Consider the following 26,948-nt stretch of genomic DNA (forward strand, 5'->3'; position numbering starts at 1 on the left):
TCACAGCATTGTGTTATCTTCTGGATGTTGGAAGAGATACGCTGGGCCAACTGGGCGGGGTCACCACCAACACCTGGAGTGTAAGACATGGTTGCTTTGCTTGTTCGCTAATTTCATCAGCTGTTGGTGAGCAGTGCAGTTTTCTCAGCAGTCACCTAAATAACATAAAAGAAAAGTCACATAGTTATACCTATTTTAAAGTTACTCCTTCAGTTCAGTTCAGTTGCTCAGTCGTGTCCGACTCTTTGTGACCCCATGAATCGCCACACGCCAGGCCTCCCTGTCCCATCACCAACTCCCAGAGTTCACTCAAACTCACGTCCATCGAGTCGGTGATGCCATCCAGCCATCTCATCCTCTGTCGTCCCCTTTTCTTCCTGCCCCCAATCCCTCCCAGCATCAGAGTCTTTTCCAATGAGTCAACTCTTCGCATGAGGTGGCCAAAGTACTGGAGTTTCAGATACATTTTACAAATTTGATGTACCTAACAGGGTTGAAATTTAGCAAAGGAACTCTTCGAAGAGTAAAACTCACGTGTTGATATTCTTAAAAATGGACTTTATAGGACAGAACTGAATTAAACATGTTAAAGAAAATAAGGTTCAAATTGTTCATTCCCTTTGGAAACATCTTTGATCTCGCAAAGGATGACTTAGCAAGTGCCTTTTCTGTGTATCATTTTAACCATTTGTATATTTCCTTCTTAACTAAACTGTGAGCAACTATAGGCCAGGGTCCACATACTATTTATGTTTCTTTCTCCAACATTTAAAATAATTCCTGGCAGAGAAGAGGAATTCAATTATGAATTATATGGCACACCCATTTCAGGCTTTCCCCAGAAATTTCATTTTATCTCATTTAACTTAACACAGGAACAGCTCACTAATGGGTCTCTGATTTTAATGGGCAAAAAGGTTCAATTTGAAAGAGCAGAGCCAAAAAGTTAAGAAAAAAGGAAATAAACCCTGTAAAAGGCCCATCACACGCACATTCCCCTGAAAGAGTAAGGAGAATTCTGCTGTGGAAGCCAGTATCTTAGAACACGAAGCTAAGTGGGGCAACTGCCACCGGAAGCAGGTAAAATGAAGATCTGTTCTTCTTCAGTTCATACCACACATCAGTCATAGTTCGGGGAAAAGGATAAAAAGGAGTGTCCCTGTGGATAGGACTATGCACAGCAAAGAATTTCAACTACTCCTGAACTATCTTTTCATGGAGTATGCTCAGAACACTGTAAAGGTGCAGGCAGTCAGCATACTAACTGACTCTGCTACACAGCCTACATTACATTAGGCCCTGGGGAGCTGCGAACAAGCAAACAAAACAATCAAGAGAAAGCATCTGCTTGAACCAGTTCAGTTCAGTCTCTCAGTTGTGTCCGACTCTTCGCAACCCCATGGACTGCAGCAGGCCAGGCCTCCCTGTCCATCACCAACTCCTGGAGTTTACTCAGACTCATGTCTGTTGAGATGGTGATGCCATCCGACCATCTCATCCTCTGTCGTCCCCTTCTCCTCCCACCTTCAATCTTTCCCAGCATCAGGGTCTTTTCAAATGAGTCAGTTCTTCGCATCACGTGGCCCTAATATTGGAGTTTCAGCTTCAGCATCAGTCCTTCCAATGAATAGTCAGGTCTGATTTCTTTTAGGATGGACTGGTTGGATCTCCTTGCTGTCCAGAGGATTCTCAAGAGTCTTCTCCAACACCACAGTTCAAAAGCATCAATTTTTCGGTGCTCAGCTTTCGTTATAGTCCAACTCTCATATCCATACATGACTACTGGAAAAACCATAGCTTTGACTAGACAAAGCTTTGCTGGCAAAGTAATATCTTTGCTTTTTAATATGCTGTCTAGGTTGGTCATAATTTTTGTTCCAAGGAGCAAGCATCTTTTAATTCATGGCTGCAGTCACCATCTGCAGTGATTTGGGAGCCCAGAAAAATAAAGTCTCTCACTGTTTCCACTGTTTCCCCATCTATTTCCCATGAAGTGATGGGACCAGATGCCATGATCTTAGTTTTCTGAATGTTGAGTTTAGAGCCAACTTTTTCACTCTCCTCTTTCACTTTTTCAAGAGGCTCTTTAGTTCTTCTTTGCTTTCTGCCATAAAAGTGGTGTCATCTGCATATCTGAGGTGATTTATATTTCTCCCAGCAATCTTGATTCCAGCTTGTGCTTCATCCAGCCCAGCGCTTCTCATGATGTACTCAGAATTTAGGCTAAATAAGCAGGGTGACAATATACAGCCTTGACGTACTCCTTTTCCTATTTGGAACCAGTCTGTTGTTCCATGTCCAGTTCTAACTGTTGCTTCCTGACCTGTATACAGGTTTCTCAAGAGGCAGGTCAGGTGGTCTGGTATTCCCATCACTTTCACAATTTTCCACAGTTTGTTGTGATCCACACAGTCAAAGGCTTTGGTATAGTCAATAAAGCAGAAGTAGACATTTTTCTGGAACTCTCTTGCTTTTTCGATGATCCAGTGGATGTTGGCAATTTGATATCTGGTTCCTCTGCCTTTTTAAGTCCAGCTTGAACATCTGAAGTTCACGGTTCACGTACTGTTGAAGCCTAGCTTGGAGAATTTTGAGCATTATTTTACTAGTGTGTGAGTGAAGTGAAAGTTGCTCAGTTGTGTCCGACTCTTTGCGACCCCATAGGCTATACAGTCCATGGAATTCTCCAAGCGAGAATACTGGAGTGGGTAGCCTATCCCTTCTCCAGGATTAGCGTGTGAGATGAGTACAATTGTGCGGTAGTTTGAGCATTCTTTGGCACTGCCTTTCTTTGGAATTGGAATGAAGATGGTAAGAATACACAGAAGAACTATACAGAAAAGATCTTCATGACCCAGATAATCATGATGGTGTGATCACTCACCTAGAGCCAGACGTCCTGGAATGTGAAGTCAAGTGGGCCTCAAAAAGCATCACTACAAACAAAGCTAATGGAGGTGATGAATTCCACTTGAGCTATTTCAAATTCTAAAAGATGATGCTGTGAAAGTGCTGCACTCAATATGCCAGCAAATTTGGAAAACTCAGCAGTGGCCACAGGACTGGAAAAGGTCAGTTTTCATTCCAATTCCAAAGAAAGGCAATACCAAAGAATGCTCAAATCAAGTCTGCCATTTACAAGAATGATAAAGTTAATAATATAAAACAATGAAAGCAATACAAGCCTGCCCTCTTCTGTGACATTAGTTTTAGGGGGCAGCAAGGATGGGTAGCTTTAGAACCAGAATCCTGGAACTGAATCCTATCTCTGCTGGTGGGTGGGTTGATCAGTAGAAAGTCATGTGCTGGGCAAAAGTGATAGGGATAGGGAAAAGGAAACATGACTATCACTCTTCTCTAAAAAGAATTTATGAAACTCAGGTGTAAGACTTGGATACCTGAGTATGACTATATGAAAAACAACAAAGGCAAAGACATGAAGCTGAGGCAGACAGACCCAGATCCCGTGGACAGCATGAAGGCAGTGTGTCAGTTACCAAAGGAAGGGGAAATCTACGGTCAACCCTGGATCAGATGCGTCATGGTCGGGTAAGCAGGAGATGACTCAGAGAAGGAAAAGGTGCAATGGCCTAACATTTACTGCACATCTGTGAAATGAAAAGCATTTCACATAGACTGTCTAATTTAATTTTCAAGTTCTCCCCTTTAGGTAGTGACAAATAAACCTGGCTTTACCAATGAGCAAACTGTGGCATATGAAGATTAAGTAACTGGAAAGGTACCCCAAACGACCCAGTAGGCAGAGGTGGGATTCAATTCCAGGGTTCTGATTCTAACACTACCTGTCCTTGCTGCTGCTGCTGCTAAGTCGCTTCAGTCATGTCTGACTGTGTGACCCCACAGACGGCAGCCCACCAGGCTCCCCCGTCCCTGGGATTCTCCAAGCAAGAGCACTAGAGTGGGTTGCCATTTCCTTCTCCAATGCATGAAAGTGAAAAGTGAAAGTGAAGTCGCTCAGTCGTGTCTCTTAGCGACCCCATGGACACTCCGTCCATGGGATTTTCCAGGCAAGAGTACTGGAGTGGGGTGCCATTGCCTGCTCCGCTACCTATCCCTGCTGCCCCATAAAACTGATGTCACAGAAGAGGGTGGGCTCTGGATGCTAGGTTTGGTTTGAATATGTTGCAAGAAGAACCCACTGGAGATTTCTGGTAATCAGGAGGGAAGAGACCACAAGGAAATATGTGTCTTTGATCTAATGGTTGGTGCTGGTAGGAAGTACAACAGTGGAACGGCTGTGACAGAAAAAATAGTACTAGGGCCATGCTTGTGCTCTGCTGTGTCGAGGCCACCCTTGAATCCCTGGGAGGTTTTAGATGCTCTCCATTCTCTCTCCCTGATTGACAGGTCCAGTTTCTCTATTCTGAGCCCTTTGGACTTCACTAAGTAATTGAAAGAGAACCAAAACCAATTTCACAAAAGGGTAAATCAAACTTCTACTCAAACAGTAGAACCACTGCAGCAGGGCAGCAGGAATAAGATTACTCCCAGGTAGCCTTGGACTTGGGCTTGCAGCCACCTGAAGAGCTGAGGACCCAACCTACACTGGATCTGGGATTCAGCGAGATCAACACTATCCCAAGTTGCCTACAAAACACCAACTAGATCTTTAAAATTTGCATCTTTTTTCCCCCAATAAGAACTTGGGGGTTGAAAAGGGCTTCCCTGATGGTTCAGTGAGTAAAGATTCTACCTGCCAATGCAAGAGACACAGGAAATGCGGGTTTAATCCCTGGGTCAGGAAGATTACCTGGAGAAGGAAATGGTAACCCACTCCAGTATTCTTGCCTGAATGCGATGAACAGAGGTGCCTAGTGGACTGCAGTCCAAAGAGCTGGATGAAACTGAGCACAACAGCTTTACTTAGATACAATTCACAGAGCATACACTCACCCATTTAAAGTGCACTATCCAATGGTGTCTTTAAACACTCATAATAAAAAGTTGTGCAACCACGACATCACTGCTAGAACATTTCCTTACCCCGCAAATAAAGCTGATACCCATTAGCAGTGACTCCCCATTTCTGAACAAGTTCCTAAGCTGCAGGCCACCACTCATCTATTTTATGTCTTTACAGGCTTGCCAGTTCTGTACATTTCATATTAAAGGAAACATACAATGTGTTCTTTTTGTGACTGATTTCTTTTTCTCAGCATGTTTTCAAGGCCCATTCATGTTGCAGCATGTATCGATTCTTCCCTCCTGTTCACTGCTGCTGCTGTTGTTAAGTTGCTTCAGTTGTGTCAGATTCTGTGCTACCCCACAGACTGCAGCCCACCAGGCTCCCCTGTCCCTGGGATTCTCGAGCCAAGAACATTGGAGTGGGTTACCATTGCCTTCTCCCTCCCTGTTCACTGCCAAATAATATTTTACTGTACAGACAGGGGCAACGTCCTCCTGGCTCACTGATATCCTTCTTTCTCCTTTCCCTCTATCAACTAGGCTCACGGCCTACACAAACACACTTGATGAGAACATGTTCCTCTTTCTTCTTTATGTACTCTCTTGGGGGTGCTCTTCCGTCCACACACAAACAAATGAGTCTCACATCCACGTCTCCAAGTCACACTCTTCACTCTCTGTAGTGTCTCTATGTCTTTGAAGCTGCAGGAACTCACTAACTGCCTTTCAGCTGCCAGTGGCACTGGCAAAAATGGGAAGTCTCTACTTTGAGGAAGACACTTAACATTTGGGCCTGCAGCCAGGATCCAAATGAGATAATGCACATCCAGGGACCAAGAGCTTTCCTACTCCACACAGAAGAAAGGAAAGCTCCGCTCTTGCATCTGCAGGAACAACATCAACAGATCATAACCACCTTCCCTGCCTCAGGACCACCTGACCACAGGATTAGCTGAGGCCCGCTTTCTCCCCCAGAGTGGGGAGTATGATCACTGAGTCCCATGGACTGCCACTTCATGGTAGCATTAACCTTAACCCTCAAGACTCAATAAGCCTAGGATAAGCCTTCCTACTGTTTTCTTTTATGGTCTCCTTTTCTGCTCTTTAGAGAATCAACCAAATAGCTACAAACTACCAGTGTTCCTCATCCCTTTACTCAAGCGCCTGCATTTGAGGAAGCTCTGCTGGTGAGACAACTAAGCGTCATTCATCCAAAAGGGCCGCCACTGCTGGACTGGCTGCATTTCCTCAGAGGAAGGGCGCAGTGCTGAGTCTCTTGGCTCAGTGCTGAGCTAAGAATGAAAAGAAACTGTGATCGATGGAAGGGAAGGAAAAACTCAACAAGATTATCGCTAACATGATTTTCTAAGCATTATGTTTAGGACTTCCATGTTTATTTTCTCAGTTGATTCTTCCATCAAGCCTACGGAGATAGGTACGACAATAATTATGATTTTTTACACGAAGAAACTGAGGCATAATGAGAATAAGCAACACACTTAATGTAAGAAAAGAACTAAAATTTGAAACTAAATCTTAAAGCCTACTATATTTTTAAAACACAAAACCATATTGTTGCTGCCCTGTACAACAAAATTAAGGACAGGTGAGCCCACTCAATTCAGAAACACCAAATTTACCACCTTTCTGCAGACCCTGTATGAAATCTGGCTAAACTCAAGGAAGATGGGGAAATAGGCCTGGGGTGACTTCATGATGAATCAAGGTAACACGGCTGCATAGCTTCCTTATCTTCTCTTATTCTGCTCATCTGCTCATCAGTTCAGTTCAGTTCAGTTCAGTTGCTCAGTCGTGTTTGACTCTTTGCAACCCCATGAATCGCAGCACGCCAGGCCTCCCTGTCCATCACCAACTCCCGGAGTTCACTCAGATTCACATCCATTGAGTCAGTGATGCCATGCAGCCATCTCATCCTCTGTCGTCCCCTTCTCCTCCTGCCCTCAACCCCTCCTAGCATCAGAGTCTTTTCCAAGGAGTCAACTCTTCGCATGAGGTGGCCAAAGCTCATAGTGATATCTAAAAGACAACAGTGATTGGCTCTCCTGATGATGAGCTATGAGAAATAAAGGATCCAAACAACCAACTATATTATAAAATACATAGAAATACATACACAGGTAACTATAAACTGATTTAAAAGTGTATGATCTTTGCACACAGGCTACATCAACCAAGTTATTCTGAGGTCTGCTTTGCATGTTCACTCTCCATCCAGCACGTAGCCCAGAGCTAAAATGCACCAAAGAACTCACGCTGTATACTTCTGAAAGGCCATTCAGAATTCCTAGTTTTATGGCTCAGAATAACTGTACCTCATTATCTAAACTAGCACTATCAAGTGTTCGCACATGTGTGGCCACTGGCTTGGACAGCTCACGGATGGAACATTTCCATTTCAGCAAAGTTCTGCTGAACAGTGTTCACCAAACATCTCAAAAATTAGCATTGTATGAGGATATATAAACATTACAAAGGGAAAGATGGGAAGAGAGGATCAAAGTGCAATATTTGTACTGAGAATCTTAAGACTGTTTCTAAAGAGCACAAATAAAAGAACAAAGGGGATTTTTAAAAGGAATCTTGAGCATCAAACATTATTCCTAGTTACTACAGGATGCAGTGCAGAATTCTTAAAATTCCCATTAACATAAAGGTCATGCTCTGTAAATTCAGTGTGGATAAAGCAATAGAAATAGTTTATAGTCAGCTTCACTTTCTTAACAGTGAGCATCAGCAGTACTTTCCTCCAACCTGTGCTCCAAAAATAAGCTCCCAGAAGGGCAGGTTTATTTTGTTTGTTTTTGGTGGTTTTTTTTTTTTTGGTCTACTGCATAGACTGCTCTACTTTAAGTATCTGTATATATAATAAATGCTTAATAAATATTTGTAAAATAAATGTACCTATTTCCTAAGAACACATACCCAGTCTGAGGGTTAATATAACCACTGCCAAGACAGTGAACTCAAGGGCTTTCTTTCAGATCCAGGATGTCCCAGGCTTATCGCTGACTTGGGCCACTGCTCCACGGTATTTCCTCTCCCTGGAGGGCTCATCCCATGGCCCCCGCCTCCTCCCTCGGTGACTTGCTCTTTTTCTCCCAGAAAGTCGCGTCACATGGCTGGAGAAGTATTCTACAGTTACTGTGATCTGAAGTGCGAAGTCACCATTCTGCCACTCTGCTGATTTAACCTACTGCATCACAGTGCTAAACATCATTTAAAATGATCTAGTCAGTACATCATTTATTGTCTATTCCTACCTCCGGAATATGGAGATGAGAGAGGCAAGTCTGCCAGTCTTGTGGAATTCACAAGTGCTGGGGCCATAGGAGATGTTCCACAGATGTGAGGGTCATCACTCTACTACAAGCATGAGCACTGTCAACATAAGCTGCACGAACTGCATTTGTTAGCTCAGCTCCTCCATCCGTTAAATTATCATACAACTCGGTTTGGTCCACAATACCAAGAATTATTTTTCACTCTTTCATGCACTAAGCTTTCAAATTTAATGGAATTACAGCAAACTTTACTCAGACTTACTGCAGGTGTTCTATACGATTTATTTTTTAACCAGCAGCCCCTGGCTAAAGTTTGAGATCATAATCAAAATTCAGACTGATTTTGAGATCAGGAACAGCAGAAGTAAGATATCTGAAGAAAAATGTACATGTTACTGAGTTAACATGGTATCATGTTAACTTCTTCAGAAAATCTGAACTAAAGCATAATTCTTAACCAGTCAAAAGTCTGGGACAAACTTCTCAAAGCAGCCTGCAAAGCAGAGGCCTGTCCACATCACAACACACAGTTTAACACTACTGTAAGTCTCTGCCCTGGGCGGGTGGGGGCGGTGATCAGGACAACTCCTGAAGAAACGTTCACTCCAATATCACTGAACAGCACAGCATTTCATAACCATTTTCTTTTCTTCCAGATGCTGTGCAAGCTTTAATGATATATAATTATGGTCAGAATATGTTGATCTGAATTAAACAAAATTTAGCATGTGTCTACAAGAACCAAGCAAATGTAAGAAACTTGAGAGGGAAAGAAATACACAGCATATGACTGGAAGGGCATTTTTTTCTTTTGTCTGAATTTAAGGAAAGTAACAACCTAAAAAACAAGAGGGGCGGGGTAGGGAGGCATCCTGGTATATTTTCTGTACCTGCAAAGGGCTTTCTGCAAGCCAATTAAGGGCAGGTACTCAGATGGTAAAGAATCTGCCTACAATGCAGGAGACGTGGGTTCGATCCCTGGGTCGGGCAGATCCCCTGGAGAAGGGAATGGCAACCCACTTCAGTATTCCTGCCTGGAAAATTCCACGGACAGAGGAGCCTGACGGGCTAGAGTTCGTGGGGTCGCACAAGAGTCGGACACGAAAGAGCGACTAACACTTTCCTGCACTGAAAAGATCAAAGAAAGGCTGCATGTCAAACTCCTTGCCAAACCGAAAACCAACCACGATGAGCCTTCGAATAAACAGACGGCTCCTTTACTACAGAAATATATGTCTTCAGTTGTTCTGTATTCGAGAGGAGAACTTAAAAGCGCGTTTTCTAAATCTGTGCGTTAAAAAGAGGAAGAGGTCAACTGGTGTCCAGCCCGAGGCAGAAGCAGAATTCCAGAGCTGGGCCGGAGCGGCTACGGCACCAGCCCCGCCCCGGAGCGCGCAGCCCGCCGGTGCGCCTGAGCGAGCGCGGCCGGGGCGGCCGGGGGCGGAGGCGAGGCTAGAGCGCAGCCGGCGCTGGGCGGGCCGGGCTGGCAGGGCCGGCGGGACCCGCCTGATCGGGCGGCGCACCCGCGCCAGCCGGCGGGGCGTGGGGAGCAGCGAGATCTCGGGACAGGGTTAGCGCCGGCCCTCCGACTCCCGAGAGCCTGCCGCAAAGCGCAGGGGCGGCGGCCACCTGACAACGCGCACAAAAAACAAGGTGGCGCGGCAGCCACGGGGACACGCGCTTTCGGGGCGCCCCGCCAGAGACACCCCCTCCCGAGGCTCCTCTTACCCCGACCTCCTCGGCTTCCTTCTCCTTCTTTGGCCGCGGGGACCCAAGGGCCCCTGAGCCCCCAGCTACGATTCTCAGCTGATGGGTGGTGGCGCTGGAACGCCCATTGCGCATGCCCGCAATACCACCCAGGGAAGGAGGCGGGGCTTTCTCCCCTCTCATTGGCCAGTGGAGTTGAGTGACGGCGGCCTTCCCCGCCCACTCTGGTTCTAAGCTAAGGAACAGGGGTTTCTGCAAAATCACACAGTACACAGGAGGTGTTCTTTGAGGTCTCAAGTGCGGATGGCGAACGCCCTAGTTTGCGTGTAAAAAACAAAAAGAGGGAATGGAGAGCTGCTGTTTTCTTTATCTGGTGATTTCGGCCTCCCTAGACTTCAGGCCGTATCATCAACTCATGCCTTACCTTGTTTCCCAACACTTAACTCTACAGTAGACCGTATTCGCAAGTCCATTAAAAAAATGCAAACGTATAAATATGCAGTTCTTGCAGTTCTAACAGGAACAATGAAGGAATAAACGAAGAGTAATTTCCTTGTGCTCTCTTAGACAAGTTTTCATAGCATCCTTGAAAGGCAGGATGTAGTTTTCCCAGGATTTGAAGTGAACAGAGAATGTTCTTATGATAAATATTCAAATATAAAGTAATCGTTAGATAAAAAGCATCAGTTGCTTCAGGTGAAAGAAATACCAAATTAATTAATGAGGTCTTTACTGGGGCTTCTCAGGCGCTGTAGTAGTAAAGAATCTGCCTGCCAATGTAGGAGACACAAGAGACGCAGGTTCGATCCCTGGGTTGGGAAGATCCCCTGGAATAGAAAGTGGCAACCCACTCCAGTATTCTTGCCTGGAAGATTCCATGAACAGAGGAGCATGGTGGGCTACAGTCCATGGGACTACAAAGAGTTGGACCCAACTGAGCACAAAGCACATATTTGTCTTTATTAAGGCAACAGTATTTTCTGAAAGGATCATCAGGACATCAAAATCCAGATAAACTAAAGTGGAAAAGAAATCTAAAGCCAGAATACTTTGAATTGGTACCACCCAAACAAATTTTTGGAGAAGGAAACGGCAACCTACTCCCGTATTCTTGTCTTGAGAATTTCAAGGACCAGAGGAGCCTGGCAGGCTACAGTCTATGGAATACAGGGAGCTGGACATGACTGAGGGACTAATAGTTTCACTTTCACTTTAGGAGCAAATTTTAGGTTGTTTGTAATTATGCATACAAATGTACTTAAGTGAGAGGTCACTCAAGGATAAGAAATATAAGAGGCTCTCTATTTATTTTTCATTTTTCTCCTTTAAATAGAGAAATGGGAACAAGAAATATTTTATTTTTTTAAAAAATTTTTGGTTATGCTGCATCTTTGTTGCACCACTCAGGCTTTCTCTGGTTGCCCCATGCATGTGGGATCCTAGTTCCCTAAGCAGGGATCAAGCCCACATCCCCTGCAATGAAAGGCAGATTCTCAACCGCTGGACCACCAGGAAAGTCCCCAAGAAATATTTTCTAGTTCTCATTTTTCCTGAAGAATACTGTGGTGTAAGTGTGACAATAGGCAGCAACTTATACTTTCACTCTGTTAGAAAAAGATGGGCAGGATTGTCAGACAAAACGCACACACCCGCATCTAAAGGAGCAGCATGATTCAGCTAGAGCCGATTGTGGACTTTTAGGAACATTGGCCCAATATAATCAAATTATCAGCTTTGTTGAGATATAGTGGAAATTCTGATTTTTTGCGAAATTTTTTTCCCAGTATTCTTAACCTTTTTATAAAACATTCTGTAATCAAATAAAATATGTATTTCAGCCTTTGTAATAGATGATAATTTCAGCCATCGAGTATTAAAGCTGGAGAAAGCCTAACAGAAAAGCTAGCTCTATTTCCCCATTTGACAGATGAAAAAAATCTGAAACCCAAAGAAGCATCATCAAAATTACACAAATAATTATGAGAAGCACAGGTCCAGGTAACCTAATTCAGCATCTTGATTTCTTCCTTTATTTCATTCAGCAAATACTCACTGATGCTCTGCCCTGTGCTAGGTGCTGTGTGAGGCACTGCAAATCTCAAAATGAGGAGGATACAGTATTTTCCCTCAAGGAGTGAGATCTTTCCCAGAACACTGCAAGAGATGCTGTGATAAAGATTTGTACACAGCACCAAGGGAGCCCAGAGATGAGGATCACTTACCGGGACAGGGACCATTCCAAAAAAGGAAGAGTTACTAGAATCTTGAAAAATGTGTAAGAGTTTACTGGGGAGACAAGATGGGAAAGGACATTCCACTCAAAAGGAAGAACACATAAAACATAAAATCATAGGCAAGTGTAAACTCTCAGGGATCTCTTATGACTTTAATTAGATAAAGCAAAGTGGGTGGAATGGAGGGGCATGAGACTAGAAAGTCAAATGGAATTTACATAATGAAAACCTGCATATCATGTTACATGAATACCTAATAGGAGTTAAAGTATGAAAGCAAAGGTGTGATGTACTCATAATTCCATCGTATGAAGACAACTTTGCAGAATGGGGGAAAATAAAGAGAAATAGTGAGAGGAGCTTCCCAGATGGCGCAGTGGTAAAGAATCCACCTACCTAATAGAGTTTTGCCAAGAGAATGCACTGGTCATAGCAAACACCCTCTTCCAACATCACAAGAGAGGACTCTACATATGGACGTCACCAGATGATCAACACCGAAATCAGATTGATTATGTTCTTTACAGCCAAAGATGGAGAAGCTCTATACAGTCAGCAAAAAGTCTGGGAGCTGACTGTGGTGTAGATCATGAATTCCTTATTGCCAAAACAGACATATTGAAGTTCAGTTCAGTTCAGTTCAGTAGCTCAATTGTTTCCGACTCTTTGCAACCCCATGAATCGAGCATGCCAGGCCTCCCTGTCCATCACCAACACCCAGAGTTCACTCAAGCTGTTGTCCATCGAGTCGGTGATGCCATCCAGCCATCTCATCCTCTGTTGTCCCCTTCTCCTCCTGCCCCCAATCCCTCCCAGCATCAGGGTCTTCTCCAATGAGTCAACTCTTCCCATGAGGTGGCCAAAGTATTGGAGCTTCAGTTTTAGCATCAGTCCTTCCAAAGAACACCCAGGACTGATCTCCTTTAGAATGGACTGGTTGGATCTCCTTGCAGTCCAAGGGGCCCTCAAGAGTCTTCTCCAACACCACAGTTCAAAAGCATCAATTCCTCAGTGCTCAGCTTACTTCACAGTCCAACTCTCACATCCATACATGACCAATGGAAGAACCATAGCCTTGACTAGACGGACCTTTGTTGGCAAAGTAATGTCTCTGCTTTTGAATATGCTATCTAGGTTAGTCATAACTTTCCTTCCAAGGAGTAAGCATCTTTTAATTTAATGGCTGCAATCATCATCTGCAGTGATTTTGGAGCCAAAAAAATAAAGTCTGACACTGTTTCCACTGTTTCCCCATCCATTTCCCATGAAGTGATGGAACCACATGCCATGATCTTGGTTTTCTGAATGTTGAGCTTTAAGCCAACTTTTTCACTCTCCTCTTTCACCTTCATCAAGAGGCTTTTTAGTTCCTCTTCACTTTCTGCCATAAGGGTGGTGTCATCTGCATATCTGAGGTGATTGGTATTTCTCCTAGCAGTCTTGATTCCAGCTTGTGCTTCTTCCAGCCAAGCGTTTCTCATGATGTACTCTGCATAGAAGTTAAATAAGCAGGGTGACAATATACAGCCCTGACATACTCCTTTTCCTATTTGGAACCAGTCTGTTGTTCCATGTCCAGTTCTAACTGTTGCTTCCTGACCTGCATACAGGTTTCTCAAGAGGCAGGTCAGGTGGTCTGGTATTCCCATCTTTTGAAGAATTTTCCACAGTTTATTGTGATCCACAGAGTCAAAGGCTTTGGCATAGTCAATAAAGCAGAAATAGATGTTTTCTGGAACTCTTTTGTTTTTTTGGTGATCCAGCAGATGTTGGCAATTTGATCTCTGGTTCCTCTGCCTTTTCTAAAACCAGCTTGAACATCTGGAAGTTCACGGTTCACGTACTGCTGAAGCCTGGCTTGGAGAATTTTGAACCTTACTTTACTACCGTGTGACATGAGTACAATTGTGTGGTAGTTTGAGCATTCTTTGGCATTGCCTTTCTTTGGGATTGGAATGAAAACTGACCTTTTCCAGTCCTGTGGCCACTGCTGAGTTTTCCAAATTTGCTGGCATATTGAGTGCAGCACTGTTACATCATCGTTTTTCAGGATTTGAAATAGCTCAACTGGAATTCCATCACCTCCACTAGCTTGTTCGCAGTGATGCTTTCTAAGGCCCACTTCTCTTCACATTCCAGGATATCTGGCTCTAGGTGAGTGATCACACCATCATGATTATCTGGGTCATGAAGCTCTTTTTTGTACAGTTATCCTGTGTATTCTTGCCACCTCTTCTTAATATCTTCTGCTTCTGTTATGTCCATACCATTTCTGTCCTTTATTGAGCCCATCTTTGCATGAAATGTTCCCTTGGTATCTCTAGTTTTCTTGAAGAGATCTCTAGTCTTTCCCATTCTGTTGTTTTCCTCTATTTCTTTGTGCTGATCACTGAGGAAGGCTATCTTATCTCTTCTTGCTATTCTTTGGAACTCTGCTTTCAGATGCTTATATCTTTATTTTTCTCTTTTGCTCTTCACTTCTCTTCTTTTCACAGCTATTTGTAAGGCCTCCCCAGACAGCCATTTTGCTTTTTTGCATTTCTTTTCCATGGGGATGGTCTTGATCCCTGTCTCCTGTACAATGTCATGAACCTCCGTCCATAGTTTATCAGGCACTCTGTCTATCAGATCTATTCCCTTAAATCTATTTCTCACTTCCACTGTATAATCATAAGGAACTTGATTTAGGTCATACCTTAATGGTCTAGTGGTTTCCCTACTTTCTTCATTTTAAGTCTGAATTTGGCAATACGGAGTTCATGGTCTGAGCCACAGTCAGCTCCTGGTCTTGTTTTTGCTGACTGTATAGAGCTTCTCCGTCTTTGGCTGCAAAGAATATAATCAATCTGATTTTGGTGTTGACCATCTGGTGATGTCCATGTGTAGAGTCTTCTCTTGTGTTGTTGGAAGAGGGTGTTTGCTATGACCAATGCAGTCTCTTGGCAAAACTCTATTAGTCTTTGCCCTGCTTCATTCTGTACTCCAAGGCCAAATTTGCCTGTTACTCCAGGTGTTTCTTGACTTCCTACTTTTGCATTCCAGTCTCCTATAATGAAAAGGACATCTTTTTGGGGTGTTTGTTCTGAAACGTCTTGTAGGTCTTCATGCTGCTGCTGCTGCTAAGTCACTTCAGTCATGTCCGACTCTGTGCGACCCCATAGACAGCAACCCACCAGGCTCCTCTGTCCCTGGGATTCCCCAGGCAAGAACACTGGAGTGGGTTGCCATTTCCTCCTCCAATGCATGAAAGTGAAAAGTCAAAGAACCGTTCAACTTCAGCTTCTTCAGTGCTACTGGTTGGGGCACAGTCTTGGATTACCGTGATATTGAATGGTTTGCCTTGGAAATGAACAGAGAGCATTCTGTCATTTTTGAGATTGCATCCAAGTCCTGCATTTTGGACTCATTTGTTTACCATGATGGCTACTCCATTTCTTCTAAGGGATTCCTGCCTGCAGTAGTAGATATAATGGTCATCTGAGTTAAATTCACCCATTCCAGTCCATTTTAGTTCATTGATTCCTAGAATGTCGACATTTGCTCTTGCCATCTCCTGTTTGACCACTTCCAATTTGTCTTGATCCATGGACCTGACATTCCAGGTTCCTATGCAATATTGCTCTTTACAGCATCGGACCTTGCTTCTATTACCAGTCACATCCACAACTGGGTATTGTTTTTGCTTTGGCTCCATCCCTTCTTTCTTTCTGGAGTTATTTCTCCACTGATCTCCAGTAGCATATTGGGCCCCTACCCACCCGGGGAGTTCCTCTTTCAGTATCCTATCATTTTACCTTTTCATACTGTTCATGGGGTTCTCAAGGCAAGAATACTGAAGTGGTTTGCCATTCCCTTCTCCAGTGGACCACATTCTGTCAGACCTCTCCACCATGACCCGCCCGTCCTGGGTGGCCCCACATGGCATGGCTTGCTTTCATTGAGTTAGACAAGGCTGTGGTCTGTGTGATCAGATTGGCTAGTTTTCTGTGATTATGGTTTCAATGTGTTTGCCCTCTGATGCCCTCTCGCAACACCTACCATCTTACTTGGGTTTCTCTTACTTTGGATGTGGGATATCTCTTCATGGCTGCTGCAGCAAAGCGCAGCCACTGCTCCTTACCTTGGACGAGGGGTATCTCCTCATGGTCGCCCCTCCTCCAGAGAAAGCAATGGCATCCCACTCCAGTACTCTTGCCTGGAAAATCCCATGGACAGAGGAGTCTGAGATCGCTAAGAGTTGGACATGACTGAAGCGGCTGAGCAGCAGCAGCAGCAGCAGGGAAAATCACTAGACCATTCAGATATGACCTAATTCAAATCCCTTATGATTCTACAGTGGAAGTGAGAAATAGATTTAAGGGACTAGATCTGATTGACAGTGCCTGGTCAACTATGGATGGAGGTTTGTAACATTGTACGGGAGACAGGGATCAACACCATTCCCAAGAAAAGGAAATGCAAAAAAGCAAAATGGCTGTCTGAGGCAGCCTTACAAATAGCTGTGAAAAGAAGAGAAGTGAAAAGCAAAGGAGAAAAGGAAAGATATACCCATTTGAATGCAGAGTTCCAAAGAATAGCAAAAAGAGATAAGAAAGCCTTCCTCAGTGATCAGCACAAAGAAATAGAGGAAAACAACAGAATGGGAAAGACTAGAGATCTCTTCAAGAAAACTAGAGATACCAAGGGAACATTTCATGCAAATATGGGCTCAATAAAGGACAGAAATGGTATGGACATAACAGAAGCAGAAGACATTAAGAAGAGGTGGCAAGAATACACAGGATAACTGTACAAAAAAGAGCTTCATGGCCCAGATAATCATGATGGTGTGATCACTCACCTAGAGCCAGGCATCCTGGAATATGAAGTCTAGTGGGCCTTAGGAAACATCTCTATGAACAAAGCTAGTGGAGGTGATGGAATTCCAGTTGAGCTATTTCAAATCCTGAAAAACGATGCTGTGAAAGTGCTGCACTCAATATGCCAGCAAATTTGGAAAACTCAGCAGTGGCCACAGGACTGGAAAAGGTCACTTTTCATTCCAATCCCAAAGAAAGGCAATGCCAAAGAATGCTCAAACTACCGCACAATTGCACTCATGTCACACGGTAGTAAAGTAAGGCTCAAAAGTCTCCAAGCCAGGCCTCAGCAGTACGTGAACCATGAACTTCCAGATGTTCAAGCTGGTTTTAGAAAAGGCAGAGGAACCAGAGATCAAATTGCTAACATCTGCTGGATCATGGAAAAAGCAAGAGAGTTCCAGAAAAACATCTATTTCTGCTTTATTGACTATGCCAAAGCCTTTGACTCTGTGGATCACAATAAACTGTGGAAAATTCTGAAAGATATAGGAATACCAGATGACCTGACCTGCCTCTTGAGAAACCTATTTGCAAGTCAGGAAGCAACAGTTAGAACTGGACATGAAACAGACTGTTTCCAATAAAGAAAAGGAGTATGTCAAGGCTGTATCTTGTCACCCTGCTTATTTAACTTTTATGCAGAGTACATCATGAGAAACGCTAGGCTGGAAGAAGCACAAGCTGGAATCAAGACTGCTGGGAGAAATACCAATCACCTCAGATATGCAGATGACACCACCCTTATGGCAGAAAGTGAAGAGGAATTTAAAAGCCTCTTGATGAAGGTGAAAGAGGAGAGTGAAAAAGTTGGCTTAAAGCTCAACATTCAGAAAACTAAGATCATGGCATGTGGTTCCATCACTTCATGGGAAATGGATGGGGAAACAGTGGAAACAGTGTCAGACTTTATTTTTTTGGCTCCAAAATCACTGCAGATGATGATTGCAGCCATGAAATTAAAAGACGCTTACTCCTTGGAAGGAAAGTTATGACCAACCTAGATAGCATATTCAAAAGCAGAGATATTACTTTGCCAACAAAGGTCCATCTAGTCAAGGCTATGGTTCTTCCAGTGGTCATGTATGGATATGAGAGTTGGACTGTGAAGAAAGCTGAACTCCGAAGAATTGATGCTTTTGAACTGTGGTGTTGGAGAAGACTCTTGAGGGTCCCTTGGATTGCAAGGAGATCCAACCAGTCCATCCTAAAGGAGATCAGTCCTGAGTGTTCTTGGAAGGACTGATGCTGAAGCTGAAACTCCAATATTTTGGCCGCCTTATGCGAAGAGTTGACTCATTGGAAAAGACCCTGATGCTGGGAGGGATTAGGGGCAGGAGGAGAAGGGAACAAAAGAGGATGAGATGGCTGGATGGCATCACCGACTCTATGGACATGAGTTTGAGTGAATTCCGGGGGTTGGTGATGTGCTGACAGAGGGGCCTGGTGTGCTGTGTTTCATGGGGTCTCAAAGAGTCGGACACGACTGAGTGACTGAACTAAACTGTTTGAAGGCTTGTGACCTGGATTTTTCAAGTCTAGCAAGTTTGGGGATTTGGGTCTTTGAAAGATTTTGAAGGGCAATCAGAAATAAGTTTTTGAGTGGGAATTGCTATCTGCATGCTAGTGTCCTTATTATAAATACTACCTAAATAACCTTTGCCATGTAGGCTAGGGAACTCTTCACTGGTGTATCTCCAGTGTTTAGAATAGTAGTTCTAGTGAACAGAAGGAGATAATTGTCCATTCACATGACAGTCCCTGAGCTAAAAATTTTTTAAAGGACTACCATATGATCTTGTGGGACAGCTAGAGAAATAAAAGACACAAAAAGAAAAATACAGCAAGACAAGGAATTTATTGATAAATGAGAGGTACAAGAGTTTTTGTGAAAGTTTGGTTTTGATTATTAGTGGGAAAACCACAGCTGTTTTAAGAAATCTGTCCTAGATTAAGAGGCAGCTGAAATTAATATCTAATAAACAAGTTTGTTACATTGTGCCTTGTTTTTAGGCACCCCTCACCTTCCTTTGTAGTCTCTTTGTTTTCTAAGACCACCCTGTGCCTAGTTAAATGCCAAGCACAGAGCAGATTTTGCTCTCACTTTTACATGTAGAGCTAATAGACATCCCACAGAAATCTTACATGGACAATTACAGCTGACAGCATGACAAGTGGTATGTTCATTTCTAATTTTACCTCCTAAATATTGTCAATATGTGGCCTCTTATCTCTGTCTCTCATGGTCTGTGTCCCAATCCACTGGCATCTGTACCTCCACTCCACTCAATGTCATTATTCTCAAAGCCAGCACTGAATATTTGAAGCACAAATCTGAAACATTACTTCAGGCTTCATGTCATCACCATGACTGCCACATGCCCTCAAATGTACTTCTTAGAAATAAAAGTGCATGGACTGGGCAGGGGTGAGGGATTGTGTAAGGTTGGGAGAAGGAATCATAGAAGGGGTCTGCCTTCTGGCATTTAGCAGCATGCCTTTAAGATACAGGCACACTATTGTATGAATCAATAGTTTGGTCTTTTCTATGGCTAAGTAGCATTCCATTGTCATTATGTAATACTATTCTGTCACCTATTGGTTGTTTCCAATTTGGGGCAATTACAAATAAAACTTATATATGTGTGTAGGTTTAGATAAAAGTACTCATTTTCAATTCACTTAGGTAAATATCTAGAAGTGAAATTGTTGGGTTGTATATGTTTAATTTTATAAGAAACTGCCGAATTGTTTTCTAAATTGATCATATAATTTTGCATTCCCACCAGCAATGAATGAGAATTTCTTTTGCTCTAATTCCTTGTCAACCTTTGATATTGTTAGATTTTCTTTTTTAATTTTTTCTATTATAATAGATGTATAGGCTTCCCTGGTTGCTCAGCAGTGAAGAATCTGCCTGCAATACAGGAAATACAGGTTTGCTCCCTAGGGGAGCTCCAGATCCCCTGGAGAAGGAAATGGCAACCCACTCCAGTACTCTTGCCTGGGAAATCCCATGGACAGAGTCTGGCAAGCTACAGCCCATGGATCACAAGAGTTAGACATGACTTAGTGACTAAACCACCAAACCAATAGCTGTGTAGTGGCATCTCACTGTGGCTTTAATTTCATTTTCTTAATGATATTGAACATTTTTATATGCTTATTTAAAATCTATATGTCTTCTTTACTGACGTATCTGTTCAAATCGTTTGCCCATTTTTTTTGTTAGATTGTCTCCCTATTGTAGGGTTTTAAGAGTTCTTTATATTTTCTGGGGCTGTAACAAATGTGTCATTTGCAAATATTCCTATTTTTTTAGCTTGTCTTTTTTATTTTCTTTTCAGTGTCTTTCACAGAGCAAAAAATTTTATTTTCTATAACATCCAATTTGCCAAATTTTTCTTTCTATAAATCATGCTATTGTTGTTGAATCTTTTCATTACCAAATCCAGAATTACACAGATTTTCTTCTAAATTGTTTTCTTAAAGTTTTATAGTTTTACCTTTTACATTTAGATCTACAATACATATTAATTTTTATTTTTGTATGAGGTGTATATCAAAGTTTTGGTTTTTTTTTTTTTTTTTTTAATATGGATGTCTACTTGTTTCAGGATCAGTTGTAGAAAAGACTTTTTTCTCCATTGAGTTGCCTTTGCGCTCTCAGGTAGAAATTGGCATGTGCTATGGGTACTTGCCTCTACCTTAAATCATGTCCTGCTATAGCTGCTGACCTTCAACATCCCTCTGAAAGGAGTTCAGGGTAGTGGAGAAATGAGGCATTCTGTGCTTTGGGAAAAACTGGCAGGACAGGTTTTCAGATAGATGTTCTCAGGAGGTGATTTTATGAGCCCAATTCTTGTAGCTCCTCATATCTAGAAAAGCATTAAAATCCTTCATGGTGATAACTGTTTCTCATGACTAGCAGAAAGCGTCATAAGACTAGCAAAAGCCTTCTGGAAAAATATGTGCCTGATTGCATGTACTCTCCTTTCAACAAAATCATATACACACTGTCCTCCCCCCCTGCCTCTTTGGAGCAGTCTCTCAGAGATATCTGTGGTGCTGTCTCCCGGTCAGCAGTCCTCATTTTGCCCCATTTAAAACTCAATTCGCAACTCTCATGTTGTGAATCTTAAGTAGACCTCACTCTTGTCAAAAGTCAGTTGAAGAGGAAAGTGAAAGTAAAGAATTAGTTGCTCAGTCGTGTTCAGCTCTTTGCAATTCCGTGGACTGTAGCCTGCCAGGCTCCTCTGTCCGTGGGATTCTCCAGGCAAGAATACTGGAGTCAGTTGCCATCTCCTACTCCAGGAGATATATATTCCTGACCCAGGGATCAAACCCGGGTTTTCTGCATTGCAAGCAGATTCTTTACCATCTGAGTCACCAGGGACGCTTTCTCAGTTAAAGAGAATTAACACCTTAACAAAACCGAAACTTTCAGTTTATGAACACAGTATATCTTTACATTTATATAGCTTTTCTTTTATTCTTAATAAGTGTTTTATCACTTTCAGTATACAAATCCTGAACATATTTTGTAAGTCATATGTAATGTATCATTCATTTGGATGCTGTTATAAAAGTATTTTTAATTTCAAAGTCCTCTTAATCTTAACCAACATGTATGGATCATTAACATTTAAAGTATGTTTGAATTAAATCTATGATATCTTTTAATTAAAGTCTACCATCCTGTTAATTGCTTATTTGTTCCTTTTATTCTTTTTATGTTCACCTTTTTCTTTCTTCCCTGGGTTTAAGAATTTTTAATAATTTTATTTCCTTTATTGACATATATTTCTCTTAGAAATATTTTGTCCCATTTTTAAAATTAATTTGAGCCTTGGTAAATGTCACATTGTACTTGAAAATATGTGGGTTATTTTCAGATATCTTTTTATGTTGATTTCTAACATAATTCCACAGTGATAAGAGAACAGACTCTGTATGATTTCAATACCTTTAGACCATGAAATTTTTGCACCTTATTTTATGTCCCTGGATATGTTCCAGTGTCTCCTAGATTATAGTCTATGGGAAATTGAGTAGAATTTATATCCTACTTTTGTGTGAAAATTGTATAAATCTTATTTATATTGAATTGGTTCGTAGTGCTTTTCAGGTCTACTACTATACTTCTACTTTTCTGTCTATTCATTCTATTAATTTTTGAGGGTCTGATATTGAAACTCCAACTAAAAATATTAATTTAACTACTTAAAAAATTATAATATATAGTGAAACTATATGTAACTTTCTTCTGTATTTTCCAAATCTCCTGTAAATATGTTATCATACTGTCATAATTTAAAAAATAAAAAAGAAAGAGAAAAAAATTATTTTGAGCCTACCTTCAAGTAATATTTCCAAGGACATTATAGTAGTGTCTTCCTAAATCCTCCCTCTCTTACCTTGTGCTGTTATTGTCATACATTTCACTTTTACGTATGCTATAAAAACATAATGTATTTTACAGTTTTAATATGGTCATCCGTATTTTAAAGCAATTTAAAATGAAAAAAACATTTATTTTACCTTCATATATTCCATTCCTGAATCTCTTCATTTCTTTGAGTAGATTTAAGTTTATGGTTTATTTTATATTCCACATACCTTAATGACTGCTTTTATCTTGGGGTGAAAAAGGCAAGGAAAGCAGAATGGGATGGTTTGTATTTATGACACATGTAGCAGTAGAGAAAAAACTTTCTCTGTCCTCTCTTGGCTTTCCTGGTGGCTCAGTTGATAAAGAATCTGCCTATGATGCAGGAGACCGAGGTTCAATACCTGGGTCAGGAAGATACCCTGGAGAAGAGAATGGCTACCCATTCCAGTATTCTTGCCTGGAGAATTCCATAGACAGAGGAGCCTGGTGGGCTACAATCCATGCGATCCCAAAGAGTTGGGCAGGACTGAGAGACTACAACTTTAGATTCAGCAGCTGGGCCTTGTGAATTAAATTAACAGAAGACTGATTAACAGGACAAAAGGTTTAGTTTGCATGAATACTGGGGCAAACAGGAAGTCACTGGTTTGTTACATGTTAACAAACAAAGATAGAAACAAAGGTTTATATGCTTAACTCCACAGGGGAAAGGTAAGGAGGAGAAAAAACTTCTTAGAAAAACAAATAGGTTTCTTTCAGTTCAGTTTAGTTCAGTCGCTCAGTCGTGTCCGACTCTTTTCGACCCCATGAATCGCAGCACGCCAGGCCTCCTGGAGTTTACCCAAACTCATGTCTATATAGTTGGTGATGCCATCCAGCCATTTCATTCTTGGTCGTCCCCTCCTCCTCCTGCCCCTAATCCCTCCCAGCATCAGGGTCTTTTCCAATGTGTCAACTCTTCGCATGAGGTGGCCAAAGTATTGGAGTTTCAGCTTCAGCATCAGTCCTTCCAATGAACACTCAGGACTGATCTCCTTTAGGATGGACTGGTTGGATCTCCTTGCAATCCAAAGGACTCTCAAAAGGCTTCTCCAACACCACAGTTCAAAAGCATCAATTCTTCGGCGCTCAGCTTTCTTCACACTCTAACTCTCACATTCATACATGACCACTGGAAAACCCATAGCCTTGACTAGATGGACCTTTGTTGACAAAATAATGTCTCTGCTTTTTAATATGCTATCTAGGATGGTCATTACTTTCCTTCCAAGGAGTTAGTGTCTTTTAATTTCATGGCTGCACTCACCATCTGCAGTGATTTTGGAGCCCCCAAAAATAAAGTCTGACACTGTTTCCACTATTTTCCCATCTATTTCCCATGAAGTGATGGGAGCAGATGCCATGATCTTAGTTTTCTGAATGTTGAGCTATAAACCAACGTTTTCACTCTCCACTTTCACTTTCATCAAGAGGCTTTTGAGTTCCTCTTCACTTTCTGCCATAAGGGTGGTGTCATCTGCATATCTGAGATGATTGATATTTCTCCCAGCAATCTTGATACCAGCTTCTTCCAGCCCAGCGTTTCTCATGACATACTCTGCATATAAGTTAAATAAGCAGGGTGACAATATACAGCCTTGACGTACTCCTTTTCCTATTTGGAACCAGCCTGTTGTTCCATGTCCAGTTCTAACTGTTGCTTTCTGACCTGCATATAGGTTTCTCAAGAGGCAGGTCAGGTGGTCTGGTATTCTCATCTCTTTCAGAATTTTCCACAGTTTATTGTGATCCACACAGTCAAAGGCTTTGGCATAGTCAATAAAGCAGAAATAGATGTTTTCCTGGAACTCTCTTGCTTTTTTGATGATCCAGCAGACGTTGGCAGTTTGATCTCTGGTTCCTCTGCCTGTTCTAAAACCAGCTTGAACATCTGGAATATCACAGTTCACGTACTGCTGAAGCCTGGCTTGGAGAATTTTGAGCATTACTTTACTAGTGTGTAAGATGAGTGCAATTGTGCGGTAGTTTGAGCATTCTTTGGCATTGCCTTTCTTTGGGATTGGAATGAAAACTGACCTTTCCCAGGTTTCTTTAGGAAAGACAAATAGGTTTTTAGGAGAATAGACTGGTGGTAGAAAAGTTTGGGTTAATATTTGTCTACATAGGCATGAAAGTGAAAGTGAAGTAGCTCAGTCATCTCTGACTCTTTGCAACCCCATGAACTGTAGCCTACCAGGCTCCTCCCTCCATGGGATTCTCCAAGCAAGAATACTGGAGTGGGTTGCCATTTCCTTCTCCTGGAGATCTTCCTGACCCAGGAATGGAACCCGGGTCTCCCTCATTACAGGCATACACTTTAACCTCTGAGCCACAAGGGAAGCCCCTACATAGGCATGGTGCTGCTGCTGCTGCTGCCGTTGCTAAGTCGCTTCAGTTGTGTCCGACTCTGTGCGACCACAAAGACCGCAGCCCACCAGGCTCCCCTGTCCCTGGGATTCTGCATAGGCATGCTGCTGCTGCTGCTAAGTCACTTCAGTCGTGTCTGACTCTGTGTGACCTCGTAGACGGCAGCCCACCAGGATCTGCTGTCCCTGGGATTCTCCAGGCAAGAACACTGGAGTGGGTTGCCATTTCCTTCTCCAATGCATGAAAGTGAAAAGTGAAAGGGAAGTTGCTCAGTCGTGTCTGACTCTTTGCGATCCCATGGACTGCAGCCTACCAGGCTCCTCCATCCATGGGATTTTCCAGGCAAGAGTACTACATAGGCATAAATGGTCTTAAAACTAAAACTCCTTTTAGGAAGGGACTTGGAGTAGGTTTACAGCCCCTAAAGCTTCCCAGTTGGCTCAGTGGGAAAAGAACTCACCTGTCAATGCATGAGATATGAGAGATGCAGGTTCAATCCCTGGGTTGGAAAGATCTGCTGGAGAATCGTATGGCAACTCCAGTATTTTTGCTTGGGAAATCCCATGGCGGAGGACTGGCAGGCTACAGTCCATGGGGTCACAGAAGACTCAGACATGACTTAACGATTAAACAATAACAATATAGTCCCTAAGGTCGAACAGAGTGGGACACTACTGAAGTGACTCAGCACACACAGCATGCATGCACATAGTTGAGTTCCCCATTCTCGGAGTAGATGTGCCCTGAAGAGGAATTTTACAGCAGCCTAATTTCCCAGAATTTACTACTTTTAAACAGATAAGAGAAGCTTTGAGAAAGCTTTCTTTTTCTTCTTCTTTCTTTGCATCTGTTGGATCTCAAATGCTTCCAGCTTAAAATATTCTTTACACCAAAGTAGTCACTATTTTGGGGTGCTGATTATCTTCACAGAAAAATTTATAAGTTCTTTATTAAAATCATGAACACAATTAAAGAGAATGACAAATGAACAGAAAATATGTGCAAATTCTAGCACAAATGGTTCACAGGCTCATTACTTACAAGAAAGACAACTCTCATATGGAGGAGGCTATTGATTCTCCAGTCAAATTCCCTTTAACTGCTACTGGAACCAAACCACAGGGGCTGTATTGGTTTAGAACAAATAACAACTGCCTTCTCTGGAGAGTTACCCTTGACTCAAGATGAGCTGTTCCGTTCAGAAGCTCGCATGCCCTGATCCCATAGACTCAGTCAATGACTGACTGAACTGAACTCCTGGAGTTGTGGTAGAACTGATTCTCTGGTGCAACCTGTGCTCCTGTGGGATGGACTGAAGCTAGTCTCTAGCTGAGACCACATTCCTAGCTTTTCCCCTGGCTCATCCTCCTTTCCTTCTACACTTTTCTCTTCTACACTTTCTTTTCACCTTCTCTTATACCCCAGTTCAGTTTCTGCATCTAGAGACACCAACCTAAGACATCACACTAGAAAAAGTAGCAAAAGCTCAGAATAGAAAACTCACAGAGGAGCCTTAGTCCAAGCTTCCCAAAAAGGAGAGCCTAAGGCAAAATTTTATATACTAAAGCTTTTTTGATAATTGAATTATGTTTGGCACATAATGTGTAAGTTTAAGGTGTACAACATGTTGACTTGATACATTTGTGTATGGCACTATGATTGCCATTGTGACATTAGCTGAGACCTCCATCACGTCATGTGATCACCATTTCTTTTTATGGTGGGAATAATTGAGGTCCAGTCTCTTAGCAGTGTTGAGATGCATTCCTAAGTCCAAGATAGAGACATTCCTGCCCAGGAAGCTATGTCAGCAAACCAAAATTTAGGTAACTTTGCATGTAGAGACTAGAAGCTCTGCAGAAACCTAGACGCATGGTTGGGAGGCAGAGAGACACAGCTGTGTTGGACTGTCCCTGGTGGTTGGATCTCCTGGAAACAAATGGCTGAAATTACTTGGGACTGAGCATATCTGGAAAAGTTTTTAAACTGCAGGAGAAGAAATCAAAATAGCCAATAATCATAGTTGAAAAGCCAATAAAAGTACAAAAGGGAAAGCAAAATAAAGCAAGCTGTTTTGTGGTTGTTGTTTTGACCTGTTAAAAAACAAATCTGGACTTAGTGA

General features: G+C 42.4%; 1 protein-coding gene across 1 annotated transcript in view; it reads right to left on the bottom strand.

Annotated features, from left to right (window-relative positions):
• STX7 (syntaxin 7) overlaps nucleotides 1–10,019 on the bottom strand; it is a 56,650-nt gene extending 46,631 nt beyond the window's left edge. The window contains exons 1-2 of the mRNA NM_001077864.1: nucleotides 9,957–10,019; nucleotides 5–155 (exon numbers count right to left, since the gene is read on the bottom strand). Of these exons, the coding sequence (NP_001071332.1) occupies nucleotides 5–89 (85 nt within the window). The 5' untranslated portion in view covers nucleotides 90–155; nucleotides 9,957–10,019. The remainder of the gene's footprint in view (nucleotides 1–4; nucleotides 156–9,956) is intronic.
• Between the last annotated feature and the right edge of the window lie 16,929 nt (nucleotides 10,020–26,948).

Source organism: Bos taurus, chromosome 9 (assembly GCF_002263795.3).
Source record: "Bos taurus isolate L1 Dominette 01449 registration number 42190680 breed Hereford chromosome 9, ARS-UCD2.0, whole genome shotgun sequence".
Classification (NCBI taxonomy): Eukaryota; Metazoa; Chordata; class Mammalia; order Artiodactyla; family Bovidae; genus Bos; species Bos taurus.